Raw genomic sequence first — 18,567 nt, forward strand, 5'->3', positions numbered from 1 at the left:
TTTTGCAATTAATATCTCATACTCACTAGTATTTATAGGCAAATAGTATATTATAATTTTATTAGGCGAATTACATTGTCGTTTGGCCAAATCGACTACACATTGGGCGAATTGGATCATCTCTCTCTTGGCGATTTACATACAAGTCCTAAAATAATAGAGAAAAAAAAGTATTTTGATAATTTTTTCTTTTTTAAACCCTAAAAAGAAAAACGTTGACATATGTATCCATACTAAATTAAAACTAAACTTGTATCCACATAAGATGCCTTTTGTGTGACAAAAGTACTCTACGTGGCACTCCAACCCTCCAAAGACATAGTACTTTTGTCACACGGAGAAAATGTTGCATGGGTACAAGTTTAGTTTCGATCCAATATGAATACATATGTCGTTGTTTTCATCTTTTATGAATACAAATAGTTATTTATTTATTTTTTTTTCTTTTAAGAAAAATCTCCCTTGTATTTCACTAGCTCTAATTCCAAAATTATCCAACCAAATACCAAATTCAATGGATATTCTTGTTCAAAGTCCAAATACCCTTCCAAGTTCCAACTGTAATTAAGAGCAAACGTTTCTTTCATGCGACATTGACACACTATGACTCTATGAGGAAACCTTTTTGTTGGACTTGCTATCATGACTCCAATTTTTTAATTTAATTTTATTACTATTGTTATATTAATTATTACCACCACACTATGATGAATATTTTGGCACCGAAATTTTAGTGCACAGTAACAGTTTATTGCTTGGCCCTCTAGGCGTTCCAAAAAATGTCTTGTCATCTTTCTCTGTTCCTGTTCTATTTTATTTTTTACTTTAAATTTTAAAATAATAAAAGATGAGTAAAGGGGTAATTAATCTCCATGATTAAAATAATAGAAGAAAAAAATAATTAAAGATTAAAATAAATGAGTATTGTTGCGTCAGCCTAAGTACTATTAGATCTGTACAGAGGCTAGCTCACCTCACCTCAGCTTCATTAGTTTGAATGAGAATCTCTCAGATTTGAGATCTCAAACACCTATCACTTCCTTCTTCAATCCCAAAGATCATCAACAACAATCACAAATTGGAACTCACATACATGTGATTCAACCAATTTCTTTTTTTCTTTCTTTTTTATCAGAAAAAAAGGAGAGAAATATACGCAAGAAAAGGAGATAAAATTAAAGTGTATAATTAATCAAATTAAAGCTATGTATATGTTTCAATCAATTCCTTCATTCTAATGTGTCATTTTTTTAGCACTGCTATGTCCAACATAAGCTAAAAAATTAAGTAGTAATAATATATAACACCATAAACAACCATTCATTGATGAAGCTTCAAAATCTCCCAAATTAAAATCTCCCCTAGTAATAAGAAAGAAAAAAGAAAACAAAATTGGAAAATTCTATCTATCCCCCCAAAAAAGAAAAGAGAGATTTTTTTATGTACAAGTATTATATCTCTCTTCCTCTTTTAGACTCTGAGCTCATGTAAAGGGAAGAAGAATAAGAACAGAGAGAGAGAGAGAGAGAAGAAAAAAGGAGAAACTCTTGGAACTCTCATCAAGATCCAATTTTTCTGCAAGCCCAGATGAGAATGATGATGATGATGTTCATGAATCACTGTATTCACGCCAGCAAATGAGCATTGTAACACAACGACGCATGATGTAGAAACGTGCCCTTTGTTCCTTAACAAGCCTCGCACACTTGGTTGCAAATGCACACTTATTATTGTTGTTCTTGTTTCTGATGTGTTGTGATGACTTTATGAAACTAGTGTTTGTTGATGATGATGATGATGAAAACCTGCTGCTACTGTTACTGCTTCTCAAGGAAGATGATGATGAACAAGTTTCTTTCTTTGTTGAGAGCTTCCACTTCTCGTCGAAGTACAATGGTGCTGGTGCACCTTCCATCATCCTGCAGCTGCCACATGTAGACATAGAAGAAGCCATAGAGATTCAAGAACAAGAACAAGAGGAAACAGATTGTGATGATTGTTGCTATGTTTGTGTTCTCTTGTTTTCTGGTGGAAATAAAACAAGAAAGAGAGTGGGGAAGAAAAAAAACTGTGGGCAGTGAAATGTTTAGTGAGTAAGAATTAAGAAAGAGAAGTGAATTAGTGATTTAAGGTTATGAGGGGGGAGAAGAAGCTGAGTATTTATAAAGGGAGGGGTTAGATTGGAATAAGAAAAATATGTGAGAGAGAGAGAGAGAGAGAGAGTCATGTGTGTTGCAGTGGGTATCACCTGGTTCCTCCCTTGCCTTGAGAGCCCCACCTTTTATTTATTTATTTTTTTTAATCTAATCATGCTTCTAAGTTTTTTATTGAAAAATGTCAGATTTTTATTATTGTAATTTTTATGATTAAAAAACTGTGAATGTTGATGTAAAAGCTTGTCCTATTCTTGTTTCTGGTTATATTTTAAGGAGGCGTCTGTTGTTAATTTCAGTAACTAGTTTTTTAATTTCTTTTAGGGTTTCGGATCATTAAAATGGGTATTCTTGTTTTCATAACAGAGAAATGTTATTTATCCTTGTAAAATAGAGGCTTTAATTTTAAAACAAAATTTTGTAAAAAGATTATATACTCTAATTAAATTGTTTATTTAAATAACGGGTGAAAAATATTTTTTTTATTAATATAAATAGTTAATTTTTTCGTCTATTTTAACAAAATGTTAAAAATTTTAATCCTACTTATTATATATATCAATTTATTAATTAGTGACCAATTCTTACATAAAATTTTAATAAACAATATTATATATTTAAATTTTTTTATTAATTAAGTTAGTCTAATATAACAAAAATTAATTATAATTAATATTATTTTAAGTTTTATTATTTATAATTTATAAATAAATTTAGATGTGTAGTAAATTTTAATATACATCAAATTAATTCTTGATCTGGAAAGTAAAAGCACTTATATAAGTGAAAAGTTATTTATTAACAAAAGCCAAGAATCAAGTTTAACTAACTGCTACTAGTACCATGCATTTGAAGCGAGCATTGGATATTTTATTATTAGAATATATTAAAAAATAATAATAGTATATTATAATATTATAATAGATAGATTAAAGTGTTGTTATAGTGAGGTGGGTTCCCAAAGCAGACGTCAGTGATGAAAGGGAGAGACGGAATTGAATGCAGGAAATGAATCTTGCACTGATACTCTTCTCTACTCTCTACTTACTTTGCTTATTTTTGGAGATAAAAAAAAGGGAGAAGAAAAGAAATGAAGAGAGGCAGTGATGAATGCATAGGAAAAACAAAAATGATGGGGTGACTTTGCATTATTAGTGGGTGAGAAAGAGAGGCTTGTGCAAGTAACTAAGTAAAGTAAAATGAAGTCACTCTGTAATAAAAAAATAAATAAATAATTTTGTGAGTGTGTGATATATATTTCTGAGAAGAGTAAACTTTGTCAGCATTTGTGGCAAGATGTGTTTTTACAGTGGTCAAATTGGGGGGTGATACAGCTTTTTTCAATGTAAATTTTTTTTCACTACATTTAGTTTTAATTTTTATATATTTCTAGATTTAATAAATGTCTCATTTTTATTTAAAATATCATCCAAAAAATAAATTTAATTAAATACTAATGAATATAAAAAGTGAATTTTTTTTTTATATATAATTAATGAATGAAAATTAAACTAGATTTTGTTTTAAATGTTACTTAATTTACTTTTTGGTGAAAAAAGGCATTTGATTTTCCCTTTGTGAGCTAGAAATGCCTAATACAGAGGAGATTCTTATAAGGAATGGGGACCTGGGGCCAGAGGGGACCATTAGTGTTTTTATTTTATATTAAATTTTTTTTCTGTTAAATACTGTTTGCTAATTTACTTGCTATGATGGGGGGAAGTCACTTTTACTTCAACTGTGTACAGATAAAGCTCTCTTGTCTGTTACCAAGCTTCTGTTTTTTTCTTCAAAAAAGATTGTCATCTTCTTAGTGGAATTTAAGAATCTCTTCCCCAAAGTTCTTTTTTTAGGGCATGAGGATTTTTCCATGATCATTTCTGTCTCTTGGCTGCTTTTTCAAATCAATTACTGAAATTTGTTCTTGTTTACTATAGTAATTAAAATAAATACAATTAAGTTGCTCTTAAAAGAAAAGAAAAAACACCATTGGAAATGAGGGAGAGGAATATTATTCATAGTTTCCTTATTTTACAACATGATTAACATTTTCTTTTTCTTTTGTGGTAATATATAAATAAAATCTTAATTTTTGTTTACTCAAAATATCCTTGGAGTGCAAAAGAGAGTCACCCCCATAATGGTGAAAGTTTCAATCAGCACAATTTTTCATGTTTTTGGCAACAAAAAAAAAATCTTGTTTGCAAATTACTCAACGGGTATCCAAACACTAAATTAGAAAAAAAAAAAAAAAAAAACTTTGATGGTTGATTGAAATATTTAAGTATTTATTCATAAGTTTAAAAGCAATTATATAGAATTAGGTTATTATTTAAAGCATGGAGAAAAGAGAGGAAAATGTAAAACATAATAAGAATTCTAATTGATGAAATTGCAAAAAATTGAATCCTTAACTTTTCTGGTTGGGCCAAATTTCATCCTTACATGGTACAATTTGGTGTTAAATACGACACTGGAATTCAGGTATGTACTACAAATTGGACATGCCAACAACTCTTCAATGCTCTGTCTCTCATAATTTTCTTTTTCTTTTTTCTTTTTCTATGAGCATCACACTAGTACATGGTTGTATTCTTCAAACACATTAACAGAAGGAGAACTAAGCAAAAGGATAATGATTGGTCAAAGTTTGATAAGTGTTTAGGTTAATTGTGTGATATGTCCAGTATTCAGAATCAGAACAAAATGTGTTGGTGTCTTGTACTTAAGATATATCTAACATGAAAACAGAGAAAGCATTATCATGTGTAAGAAATACATATAAATTAAATGTTTAGCACCATAATATTTTTAAGTGCAACGCGCTTAACAAATAAAATTTAAGATAATTTGATTTGTGTGTTTATTTTATATTTTTAATAGTTTTATTTTTAAGATTTTGTAAAAAAAAAAATTTAAAAATAAAAATAGAATATTAATTTTGAAAGAAAATTACTAAACAAATTATTTTCTCATGTAAAAGACACTACAATAACAAGTGAAACACTTTATAGTGCCAAACTTAGTCACTCATACTAATTCAGGTTAATATGAATCCACGCAAGATAATTTAAAAAGAAAAAGCATAAGAGACCTGAATCATATAAGAAAATAATTAAAGACATCAATTCTGAAGTAAAACTTTTCTTTCAGAGATAACAATTAAGCACAAGGTTGAATCTTTATCTTTAAATTTTGGATGATCCAAAAGCAAGAAATGTTTATGTTTTTTCAATTTAAATATTTACTTAAGTTCATCTATCCACTCATTTTGTATTTTAAAAAACTTATTTATTAAAAAACATAGTTAGTAAAATATAATGATGCTAGTAAAATGTAAAGATTCTATCACATGAAAGTTACGGAAATAAGTGAATAGATAAATTTAAGCTTAGAAAATTAATTTATGCAAATATCCTATGTTTATTGACTCCAAGGTACTCTTAATTTATCATATTGAAATAGAGTAGTATGATTATATAAAATTTTCTACTAGAAGTATTGGCATTAAGGTAGCATGTTTATATAAGATTCATTTGTTTAGTGTGTTTGATAAATCAAAATACATTGAAAACTAAGAAGCGCTGTATTCAGGTAACATTGGCTTCACTCTTGTTCTTTCATGGGTCATCATCATATAACCAAAAAAAAAAAAAATCCTAACAGAGCAGATTCATTAAATAAAACTAACTACTTTCATAATGCACTCGATTCATTTGGTCATTAAATATAACACAGATTAATAGCCAACAGATTTCAACTAAGAGATATACACGAAACAGAGCATTCAACTCATATATACAGTAGTTTCATTACTAATCTTTTGGAAAGAAACAGTTGTGTGCATATTTTTTTTTTCCATTCTAATAAAAGGGAACCACTCAATCGAACTTCATCGAAAACTTATGACAATAACATTGATCTTTTTTATTATTGTGTATGCGAGAGAATAAAGAAAAAGAAAAGTTTCTTTGTTTTAGTGTTTTGATAATCAAAACTGAGGTGGATTTGTGTTTTAATCTCTTATTGTCTCAAACGGCGTTATTTTAAGAGAAATTAGACGCCAACACTAAAATGACGCCGTTTAGTAACTGGTAGTGTGTCACTTTAACGTTTTAATTAGGCATGTCGTTAATAAAAATAAGGTTTAATTATTCTGTTGGTTTCTATAGTTTTGTAAAATTTTTAATTAGGTCTTTATACTTTTTTTTTCTTTTAATTAAGTTCTTGCACCAAATTTTTTTTAAATTGGGTCCCTACACTTTTTTTCTCTTTTATTTGAGTCTTTGCACCAAATTTTTTTTTAGTTAAATCCCTATAAAATTAAGCTAATTACTGTTAAGAGAGACCTAATTGAAAAAACAATTTAGTGCAAGAACCCAATTAAAAAAAAAAGTATAAAAATCTAATTAAAAATTTTATAAAATTATAGGACTAACAAAATAATTAAACTTAAAAATAAACGAAAGAACTAACGTTAGTAAAAAATTTTGAGATTTAATTTGAATTAATTAGAATTTCAAAAATTAAATTAAGACCAAAATCAAATTTCAGAACCAGATTAAAAATTAACTCATGCAATTTTTTTTTCGCCTCTTTGAAGCATTGCGACTCGCGTCTTAGGAGAGCGAGCCAAGAAAACTCAATTCATGTGTACGATACGAATGTAGCTTTTTTTTTTGTTTTTTTTCTTTAAAGAACTTATTTCCACACTAAGGCTAATTTTTTTTTGTATGGAAAAAATATTGGTGTTTTTGTTGAAAATGGGAGTATTTAGTGTAATTACAGATGGGTGGATTTTTTGGGTGGGAAGCCAACACGTGGGGGGCGTGTTGCAACACGTGGGGGGCGTGGTGGACACGTGGCAGCATTCTGGCCAACACGTGGGGGGCGTGTTGGACACGTGGCAGCTTCTTAGCCAACACGTGGGGGCGTGTTGCAACACGTGGGGGGCGTGTTGAATGATTTCCATACTACTGTAATACATTTCAAATATCAATATTCAACCAAAACACCATCTCTCTTTCCATATTAAAAATAATTTCTGCCACTATTGCATTGTTAATATTTATTTTTCAAAATCAAGGTTGAAATGAGTGACCCGCAAATACTCATAAAACGCGTTTCCAATATTCTTTCTTGTTCTAAGAATATATTATAGTTTGTAATCTATATATTAAAGATTTTCATCAGCGTCTATTCAACAGTATGTCAAGCTCATGCCTTAAACTTTAGTAGTTTGTTTGTATTTTCGTATTTACTTCATCCAAATTGAAATTAGAAAGAATACTGTTTCATAAATACTATTGTTAATAATATTAAAAAAATTAAGTGGCTAATATTTTTTTAATCTTTTATTTAAATTGATTAGTTTTTTCTATGGTTCTGAAAACCGAATCGAACCGGCTGGTTCAACCGGATTAACCGGGAATCGGTCACCGGTCCGGATAAAGTTAAAAATCGTTTGGCAAAAAATCAGTGAAAAACCGGTCAAATTGACGGTTAATCGGTGAACCGGTAGAACCGTCCGATTTTTTAGCGGGTTTTTTGGTTTGAAAGTAAACCCCTAAACGGCGTCGTTCTATCTCTAAAAAAAAAAAATGAAAACCCTGAATGTGAACCCCGCCCCAACCCCTTTTGTTCACTCCCTCACCTAACCACACCTCAACCCTAATTTCCTTCCAATCTTCCTCCAACTCCAACGAAGAGCAGCCGCCAGTCCGCCACCATCACCGCTATCCACTCCTCATCGTGGGTCGTCGGTGCTTCTCCCCTCCTCGCCCTGCTCCTCATCGTTTCTGGCCGTCACCTCTTCTCTGCTTCCGTCAGTCTTCTCGTTGCTGCCTGTTTTCTCCGCACCGTGTCTCGTCGCCGTTGCAGACGTTGCTTCTCCTTGCCGTCGTCGCCTCTCAAAGATCTGCTTGGAGCTGTTGACGTCGCAGTCTCTGTCGTCGTTGTCCTCGAGCCCTCTTTCTCCTTCTCTTTCTGTCCGAGCTGAATTTTTTTCCTCCTTGCCGTCACGTCCGTTCCTCCCTCGTTGCTGGTAAGCGTGCTACTTCAATTTATGATGTTGCTGATTTTCTGAAATAATGGTTGTTTTGAATGATTCTGTTGATTTTTTTTTTTTTTGCAGAGTTAATTTTGTTGATGAAATTCTGAGTTGGGGTTGATGGTTGATTTTAACAGTGGTTGTTAATTTTGTTAATTTTGTGTTCTGAGTTAGGGGGTTGGTGATATAATTCTGAATTTAATTTGGATGCTGATTGCTGAGTATGAATTCTTTGTTTATTTTTTCTGTTTTTGGATTTTCTAACTTTGGATGCTGAGTTATCTGTGTTTGGATTCGAGTTTTTATGGTTGAATATTTGATTAGAAATTTTTGTTAAAATTTTTGTGATTTTGAATTTTTTATTGCTGGTGGTTTGACTTTCCATGTAAGTTTGTTATTCTGATTTCTTTTTTGTGATTCTTGAACATGATCTTTTGGGTTCTGGCCTCCAAAAACAAGAAGTGTATGTTGTTGCCAAGGATGTGATTAGAGGTAAAGGAAAATTGTTCTGAGATGATGAACCTGGATAGAAGAATTTTGTAGCACCAGTTTATTGTTGTGCAAAAAGTCAGAGAGAGTGAAAGAGAATTTGAGAATGAAGAAAGAAATTGATTAATTATGATCTGTAGGTTTCTTTTACACTGAAATGGACAAATATTTATAATAAGTTCCTTTAGTTTCTATAATATTTACATGTATATTAAATTTTATTAATTTTGTTATATATATTATTTAAAACGGTTTAACCACGGTTCGACCACGGTTGAACCATTGAACCATTAAACCGGTCACTTGACCGGTTCGGTTCTCGCAACCTTGACTTTTTTCATTAGTTATTGTAGTATTTTTTATTTTTTTTATTTTTATTCTTGTTAAAAAGGTAAAACAAAAAGAATTATAAGAATATAAAATAAAAAGAAAAAGATAAAAGAATAAAAAGATGATAATTATAAAGAAGAGGAAGAGAGAGAAGAATTTTAAATTATGTAAAATTTATAAAAAAATAACACCGAAATTTTTTACTATGGCGGAGGAATTCTTGTTAAGAGGGAGAAACAAAAAGAATTATGAAAATATGAAAGAAGAAGAAAAAGAAAAAGATGATGATAACGATAATGATGATAAAGAAGAGAAGAAAGAGAAATGAAAGTTTTGAATTGTGTAAGAAATAGTACCGAAACTTTTTAATAGTGATATATAAAATTTTTTAATTTTGACACTTAAATTTCTTAACTGTGACACAAATTTTTTATAATAAGGTGAAACAAGAATGATTATGAGAAAATGAAACAAGAAGAAGAGGAGTTTTGAATTTTATAGAATTTATTAAAAAAATAATACAAAAATATTTTAACCGTCACATAGAAAGTTTCTTAATTTTAGTACCAAAATTTTTTAAACATGACACAGAAAATTTTTTAACAAATTTTTTTTATCGCTAATTCGCCAGAATTGAAATCATATATAAGAAGTCTAATTATTTTTGTGTCTTTTGTAACAAATTGATGTAATTTTTTGTTCTAAAATACATTTAAATATATTTTGCTGGTTGATTGAGTTAAGATTTTGGATTTATGATTCTTTAAAGATTTTTATATTATTTATAAAAAATTCTAGTGTTATTTTTAATAAATTTTTTGTGTCGTTAACCGAAAATTTTTATTTTATTTTTGTTATTGTTAAACTAATTGTGTGATATTGAATTAAAAAAAAGAAGATGATAATAACGGTGGTGGTGGTAGTGATAGTGGTAGCTAGTGGTGATAATGATGATAATGAAAGAAGAGGATAAAAAAAAAGAAAAAAGAAAAATATCAAACAAAAAAAAAAGATAATGAAATAGAATAAGAAAAAGGAAGAAGAAGAGAAAGAAAAAAAAAAAAGAAAAAGAGAAAGAGATATTAATAATCATGAAGATGAAGATAATGAAAGTCAAAGAAGAAAAAAAAAATGAGAATGAAAATAAGAACATATGAGCATATATAAATTTAAGTTGGATAGACTTAGTTAAAATAACTTAATTGTTTAAGTACTTGAAATATATTACTAAGAGTTGTTGGGTCAGACTCAGATCCATGCCAATTTAACCCTACTTGACCCAACAAACAAGTAAGTGATCAAATTCGAACCAAATATTTTATATCCGATCTTCAATCTAGTTTAGAGAACAAACCAAAATCACCTCTTATCCAACAATAATTACCCACACAATAAAAGAGAGAACCTTTTTTTATCTGTAGAAATCCACCAACTTTAAAACAGTCAACTACACCATTCACTCTATAACCAGTTAAATACCTCTTTAATTAAGATAATTTCCAATTCAAGCTACAATCATTCAAATTATACACCTGCTGATTTTAACGTCGAAACTCCTTATAAATATCTCTAATCGTCAAAAGATGTTCAGTACAACAGTTTAAGACATTTGGATATCATAGATTCAAATCTATTTTTCACATTTCTCTTTTTCAAGTAACGCATTAATATTATATATATAAAAGCGCAAATTGGATTAACTCCACAAAATTATTTAAAACATTCCAAAAAACTATCTAAGGAATCAAGGATACTTTTATCAAACCAACTCATGAAATTATCTTTAATAATATTAAGTTAATTTATATTTTATAGTTAACATTATTAATACTGAAGCTTTTTAGGATTAAAATTAATCAGTCCCGTTACGTTATCAACAGCATATCTGCCAACTTTTGCCAACTCTTATTTATAACTGTGTTTCATAGAAGTGTCTTCGTGGATGTGTCTAATAAAAATATTTTTTTATAGTTGTGTTTAATAAAAATATCTTTATAGATATATTTTCTGAATGTGTCTCTTTATATATGTATTTAAAATATAATAATTAATTATTATTGACAATAAATTATATATTAGTATCCTATACTTTTTTTTAAATTAATACTCTGTTAAACAAAAAAAAATCGCTCAGAAACAATGGGGTGGGGCCCATTGGTGTATGAAGGGAAAAGTAGTTAGGGAGTAGTGTGACCCACAAGTGACATGAGAAGGTGTTGTATGAAGCTTGATGAGGGTGGTAGAAGACTAGAAATAGAAGCCTTGGGGGTTCATGTGCATGTGCATGTGCATGTGCAAAACAAGGTAATTGGTGAGTGGTGACGTATCATTCTTGTTATGTATGTATGTATGTATGCAATGAAATGTAATATATATGGCCCTTCTCATCAATCATCACGCTCATGCCTTAGCAAAATTGATTGAACCAAGAAACTCATGCCCATCCCCATCTCCCTCATTGGGAAAAAATCATTGCAGTCATCTCTATGTAGTTTCGCATCACCATTTTGTAATCTTTTGCTTCAGGATTTAGTATCTTCTCTATCTTTGTCTATGTGGCCAAATGAACCTTTCTAATTTATATCATCATTATACTTGTGTTGAAATGTGCTATAAACAACCATCACTTTTGACCATTATATGTCTCTCTCACAACAAATTTCAAATTTTTAGCTCTTAGTTCGCTAAACTAAATAGTATATAAACACTATTTAACTCAATTTACTAATCAACTTAAATAAATATTAAGAATTTAAATTTTATTTTATGTGTATAATAATTTATTAGTTTTGCTTAGTTTATAAATTAATTTGAGTTGGTTTAATGGTTAATTTATTGGTCTACTTAAGTAAGTATTGAATATTCGAATTCCGTCTTTGTGCATGTAACAATCTATTATCAACAACAAACTTTTAAATAGAATTCAAATTCGTGACAAATTAGTTTTTGACCTGTCAAATTAAAAAAATATGATAAAAAAATAATATATAAACACATTTTAAATGAGTAGTTTCAATATTTTTAAATTAATGAGCCATTACTATTCTAATCTAAACGTATAAACGTTCTTAGTGGTAAATTGGATGGTATAATGATTTCTTAAGCGAATTTGGACAAAGAAAAATATTACATTTTAATACTCTGTTAATAAATAAGAATGTTATTTGTGCACTAAAGTTAGTCACTAAAATTAATCATTATATATTTATATAAATACATATATTATTTAGTTTATTTTAATATATATTTTATTTTTAATATAAATTTTATACTAGTGATTAATATTTTTATTTTATTTTATTATATTAAAACTAATATTGATAATCTTTTTATTTGTTTCTACTAAAAATATTAGTCTTTTTAATATTTTTTAATAAATTATATAAATTTAATTTTGATATATGAATAATATAAAATAATTTACATAATTATCTAATTAAATTTATATATTTAGATAATATTTTAAATAATTAATTTAAAAATTTTTTATTTTTACTAATTTGATAGTACACGATTAATTGTCAATGTTAAATCCGGTATATATATATGTATATATATATATATTTAAAATTAGTTTGATTATACTAATTATGGAGAGCCGTGAGAGCGGGAGAGAGTCTTCGAGGGTCGCACATAGCCAGATAGCCAGCCATGCCACCAGAAGCAATAAAGGAAAGAGCGGAGTAGGGTATACATAAGGTGAAAAGGAGGGGACTAAAGGGGACAGTGACAAGATTCAAAATCATAGGGTATCGTTCAAGGATAAAGTTGTTGATACTTCAGCAAGGAGAGTTTTGGAGGTTGCTGATTCTCTTGATGGGGATAAGATAGCTATAGTAGTCAATAAGAAAGGTGACTTGGAGATACCAACTGTGACGTTCACTGAAGAAGCAAAAGAGATATTAGTAAAGTCCTACAAAGCTGCTATCATGATCAAAGTTCTTGGAAAAATTTTTAGCTATACGGCGATCATGCACAAGCTTAAAGGTGTCTGGATAACCAAAGGAGAATATGAGGTACTAGATGTCGGTTTTTGCTATTTCTTAGTCAAATCTGATCTCTTGGAGGATAGAGAAAAAATTCTCCTTGGAAGACCGTGGATGATTACTGGTAGTTATGTTGCGGTTAAACCTTGGAGTTCTTCATTCAGACCTTGTGAAAACACATTTGAGTCTACCGTAGTTTGGATAAGGATCACATGTTTAAACATTAATTACTATCAAGAGAGAGCCATGAAAATAATTGCGTCAGCGGTTGGAAAATCGATCCGCATCAACTTATCCACCAAGTCTGCGAAAAGGGAAAAGTATGCAAGAGCATGTATACAAATCAACTTGGAACTTCCAGTCATAAAGAGAATTCAAGTTGATGATCATATTTATGACATAGAATATGAGCACTCAGTGGCGGAGCCACGTTATAGAGAAGGGGGCAATGGCCCCCCAAAATAAATAATATGTATGTATAAGTTTCAATTTTTAATTTAGTTTTTTTTTTTAATTTTTCGTTCTTCTTAACTTATATTTTTCATGTTGGTCCCTCCCAAAAAAATTTCTAACTCCGCCTCTGTGAGCACTTGAATTTAATTTGTGAAAAATGTAGCTGCTTTGGGCACGTAACAAGAAAATGTGCGAAAGAGAACAACAATGGTATTGAGAAGGAAAGCACGGTGAAGGAGAAAAATTTTTCGTCACTATTTTCGGTAGATAACAACGAGAAAACGGCGGAAGGTAGTCAAATTCCAGTAAAAAAAAATCAAAATTTAACTTTTGAATTTTGAATTAATGCCAAATTAATTCCAATTATGGAGAAGCATGGAACAGCAAATCTTGTACATGATAATTTGCAAGAGTCACACATGGATAAGGATACTCATGCAAAAGAGGGTGAATGAGTTACAGTTAGTAGAAAAGACAAGGAAAAAGTGGGTAAAGGCCCGAAAGTAGTACCAAAAAAGGCCAATGTAGCAACATGTTCTAATTTGGTGAGAAAGAAATTTTTTCTTGGGCCTACTAACATGCATGCTAGATCCTCATCAAATGCAAATGTGAAGTCCTCATCAAATGCAAAGGTGGGTCCCAAAAAAAGAAGAATTCTCCATCCACACTTGGCTCTTTGGAAACAATATAGGTGACTTTCAAGGATCAGAACACTCTTTTTTCAAAGCAGGGCACAAAATTCAGTGTCCTATTTCGCTTCAAAACTCACCTATTGAAACATTGTCAATGGATTCTCGAGTACAAAAAGAGTTTGATAAAGCCGGTGCAACAACAAACCCGGAGAACCAATCTCAACAGAAGAATGATGGTTTTGTGGCGCAAGTTCAAGAAAAGAAGCTTGGAGACAGGAGCCCATCAACGTGAAGTAGGATGATTAAATATTTCAATTATTTAATTTATTTTTATGGATTGTGAACATTTAAATATGATTTATTAGAATGTAAGGGGCATCAAATAAGATGTCTCGGGTGCACTGTAAGGAGTTGGTACAAAAATATCAACTAACTTTTTTTATTTTGGTAGAAATTCATATTGGGTTTGAAATTATGAAAGATTTTTGGGAGAAATTAGGCTATTATCCTGTAGGGATTGTAGATGATTTTGGGCACAAGGGAGGAATTTGGTTCTTCTCTGCTAATTTAAAATTTTTTTGTAAAATTCTTTGTGCTATGAATCAATGTATAACATTGAAAATTGATGGTGATGGGAGAAGATGGATTTGCAGTGCGGTTTATGGTAGCCCTTAAGCCGGTAATAGAGTATATTTATGGAGTCATTGGTTTGATATTGACTTGTGCATTCAGGACCTGTGGGTGGTGGTAGAAAATTTTAATAATATTTTGAGTATTCATGAGGTGAAAGGTGGTAATTTCTATTCGAATCGCAGTAGTATCTTTGCAAGTACTTTAGATTCTTATGGTCTTTTTAATCTGACAACCTCTGGAAGACGGTTTACTTGGTTTCATAAAATTCAAGGAAATAAAGAAATTGTAAAGAGATTGAATAGAGCTTGCTGTACTACAGAATGGTGCCTTCTTTTTTCAGAAGCATTTGTTGAAGTTCTTAGCCGTTCTCACTCTGATCATTGTCCCCTACTTATCCGATGTCAAGGAGTTCCTGTCAAGAAAGGAAACCAACCTTTTAGAAGGCCACTGTTCAAAAATATTGGGATAGTATAGATTTTGCATCCATAAGAAGTTGCTGGGGGTTCAAGAATCTTCGTTGGAATTCAACTCTACGGTCTTTGGCAATATTTTCATTAAAAAGAGGAAATTGGAGGCTTATTTGAACTGTATCTAACGGAAAATGAAAGCTGACGATGATCCGATTTTAAAGCACAAAGAGAAAGAATTGAGAGCTGAGTATAATCTAGTGTTGGCTCAGGAAGAGTTGCTTTAGTACCAGAAGTCAAGAGATCAATGGGTTCGGTATGGTGATAGAAATACTAGTTTTTTTCATATGCAAACCATCATTAGAAGAAAATCTAATAAGGTTCGTGGGTTGCTGGTCAGTGATGGGTCCTGGTCTGATGATGCAAAAGTTTTGCAAAGAGAGGTTGTTCATTTTTTTCAAAAATATTTTTTTTCTCTACTGAGCCTGTTGAGGTTAATTGCATAGGAAAAATTTCTATGCCAACTCTTAGCCAAGATGATTGTAATAATTTGTCTAAATCAGTGATAATGTTGAAGGTTAAAGAAGCTCTGGATAATATGAACTCGTTCAAAGCTCCTGGGCCAGATGGTTTTCAAGTATTTTTCTTCAAGAAATATTGGAATGTAGTGGGTCATGAGGTGTGGTGTATTGTTCAGAAAGCATTCTTAGGGAGATATTAAGTCATTCTTTGTTGAAAACTTTGATTGTCCCTATCCCTAAGTACGACCCTCCAACTAGATTGAAAGATTTTCGGCCAATAAGTCTTTGTAATGTCATTTATAAGCTAGTGACTAAAGTGCTGGTTAATAGATTACGACTTTTCTTGAATGATATTGTTAGCTGAACTCAGGAAGGGTTTATTTATGGCAGAGGAGCGCCTGATAATATTATTGTCGCCCAAGAAGTTTTTCACATTCTTAAGCGGACAAAGTCTAGCAAAATGAGCTATGACTTTTAAGATTGATTTAGAAATGGCTTATGATAGAGTTGATTGGAATTTTCTTGAGCACACTCTTGAATATTTTGGCTTTCCTTCTCTAATTATTCGACTTGTAATGAATTGTGTTCAGTCCTCAAATCTTTTCATCCTTTGGAATGGGAATAGATTGGATAGCTTCTAACCTCGCAGAGGACTCAGGCAAGGAGATCTAATTTCTCCATATTCATTTGTTTTGTGCATGGAGAGATTGACGTGCTTCATTTTCAAACAAGTTGACGAGGGTATTTGGGATGGTGTGGCTGTTTCTAGAGGGGCACCTAGAGTTTTTCACTTGATGTTTGCAAATGACCTCCTCCTTTTTTGTAAAGTGGCAAAAAATCAAGTTCAGAATGTCGTGCACACCTTGGAGTTGCTCTGCAAAGCTTCAGATATGAAGGTTAACATTGAAAAATCCAAAGCTATTTGTTCTAGAAAAATCTCTAATAGAAGGAAGGAAATGTTGTCTGATATTTCTCATATTCCTTTTACTAGTGACCTAGGCAAATACTTGGGGTGAACCTCAATCATCCTCGAGCTGCTAGGTCTGTTTTTTTGGACTCTTTAGAGAAGATCAGGAATAGGTTGGCTAGTTGGAAAGGTCCAATCCTTAACAGAGCAGGCAAGCTTTGCTTAATTAAATCTATTGTTTCTTCTCTTCCTATTTACTAGATGCAAGTGACTCTTTTTCCTATTTCGGTTTGTCAAAAGATTGATTCTTTGCTTAGACAATTCTTGTGGAAGGGAAAGGTGGGGGACCGTTGCTTAAACTTGGTCAAGTGGAGCAAAGTTGTCACTCCAAGAAAATATGGAGGTTTGGAAATTAGAGATACTCAATGTGTGAATTTTGCTTTATTAGGAAAGCTTGTTTGGCAATTACTACATAATAAAGATAAGCTTTGGGTAAGAATTATGTTGGCAAAATATTTATCTGGGGGTTCTTACTTTTCGCCCAATTTTTCTAATAATGTTTCAAGCACTTGGCGAGCAATTTACAAGACAATAGAAAAGTTTTGTGATGGTTTTGAATGGTGTATAGGCAGGATGTCTCAGTCCTTTTGGTATCATGCTTGGCGACTATTTGAAACGCTAGCTCCTTTGGTTCCTTTTGTGCACATTTCTGATTCTCTCTTGAAGCTAGAAGATGTCTGGCACCATGGATATTGGCGGTGGATATTCTTTGCACAATGATTTCGGAAGAAATTAAACTTGATTTGATGCTATTTGATCCTATCAAGCAGGCAGGAGACAAAATAGGTTAGTTTTGGACAAATTCAAATATTCTCACCTACTCGACTAAAGCGGGTATGAGTGGCTATTGAAGAAGAAATTTGGCTGGAATGATAATGAAAATTGTCTTTGGTTTTGGCGCTTGAGAATACTGGAGAAGATAAAGTGTCTGCTCTGACTTTGCCTTAATAACGGAGTTCCCACAGCTAGCTACCGGTTTCAAAGAGGTCTTGCTACTTCTGATTTTTGTCAGAGATGTTATCTTGCTCTAGAGGATATTAACCATTGCTTTAGGACTTGCCAAAAAGCTCATCAGATTTGGATTAACTTAAATTTGGGAATGACCGTTGTGGATTTTAGTTTGGATTTTGTGTCTTGGATTTGTTCTAACCTAAAAAAAATGAGTTCCTCTTTGCAGCAGCCTTTTGGTGGATTTGGAGAGATAGGAATAATGACATCTTCCATCAAGATGATCCATGGAGTAAGGAGAAAATTTTTCACTTGGCTAAACATGCTGCTCGAGAGTTTTCCAATGTCATTACCACCCAAAAACATATTATTCCTTCCTCTTTGCAATATAACTGGGAACCACCTCCAATGAATGTCTGTAAAGTGAACTGCGATGCAAGCGTTTTTGAAAATGAGTAATTAGCTGGATTTGGGTGTATTATTAGAGACAGCATGAGAATTTGGATAAAAGGTTGTTCTGCCAATATACCTCTTTCTAGTGTTCTCTGCTGTGAGCTTCATGCTATTTGGAGAGGGCTTGTTATGACTTGGGATTGCGAGTGCAAAGAGGTCATATGTGAAACTGATAATCTTGATGCGTTTTTTCTTGTTTCGCGAGACACAACCAGCATGATTAGGACTGACTTTGACCTGCTTGACAAAATCAAAGAGATGTTCCAGCGTAATTGGACAGTTACGATAGTACTCATCCAGCGTACAGCTAACAGAGCAGCTAATTTAATGGTTAAGACTGCTACTTTTAACAAGCACTTGTACTTGGAGTGATTGCTGCCCCTTAATAGTTTAGACATTATTATTAGAGAGGAGTGTTACTCTTTCTCTTAGGTATTTTTCTGTGTTATTTTCAGCCACCAAAAAATGTTTTTTTTTTATTTCCATTAAGCTGGGTGAAATATTATATATGACTCCGACTCACTATCTTTTAATGTAATTGTTAAA

The 18,567-nt window shown here is 31.4% G+C and overlaps 1 protein-coding gene across 1 annotated transcript; it reads left to right on the top strand.

Moving 5' to 3' along the window:
- The first annotated feature begins 11,226 nt into the window (after positions 1-11,226).
- LOC148550372 (uncharacterized) lies at positions 11,227-13,472 on the top strand. The gene is made up of 2 exons (XM_088494468.1): positions 11,227-11,332; positions 12,805-13,472. Exons 1-2 carry the CDS (start codon positions 11,227-11,229, stop codon positions 13,470-13,472), a joined length of 774 nt encoding a protein of 257 aa, XP_088350594.1.
- Positions 13,473-18,567: the final 5,095 nt, after the last annotated feature.

Source organism: Arachis ipaensis, chromosome B7, assembly GCF_059453495.1.
Source record: "Arachis ipaensis isolate K30076 ecotype BB chromosome B7, ASM5945349v1, whole genome shotgun sequence".
In the NCBI taxonomy this organism is placed as follows: Eukaryota; Viridiplantae; Streptophyta; class Magnoliopsida; order Fabales; family Fabaceae; genus Arachis; species Arachis ipaensis.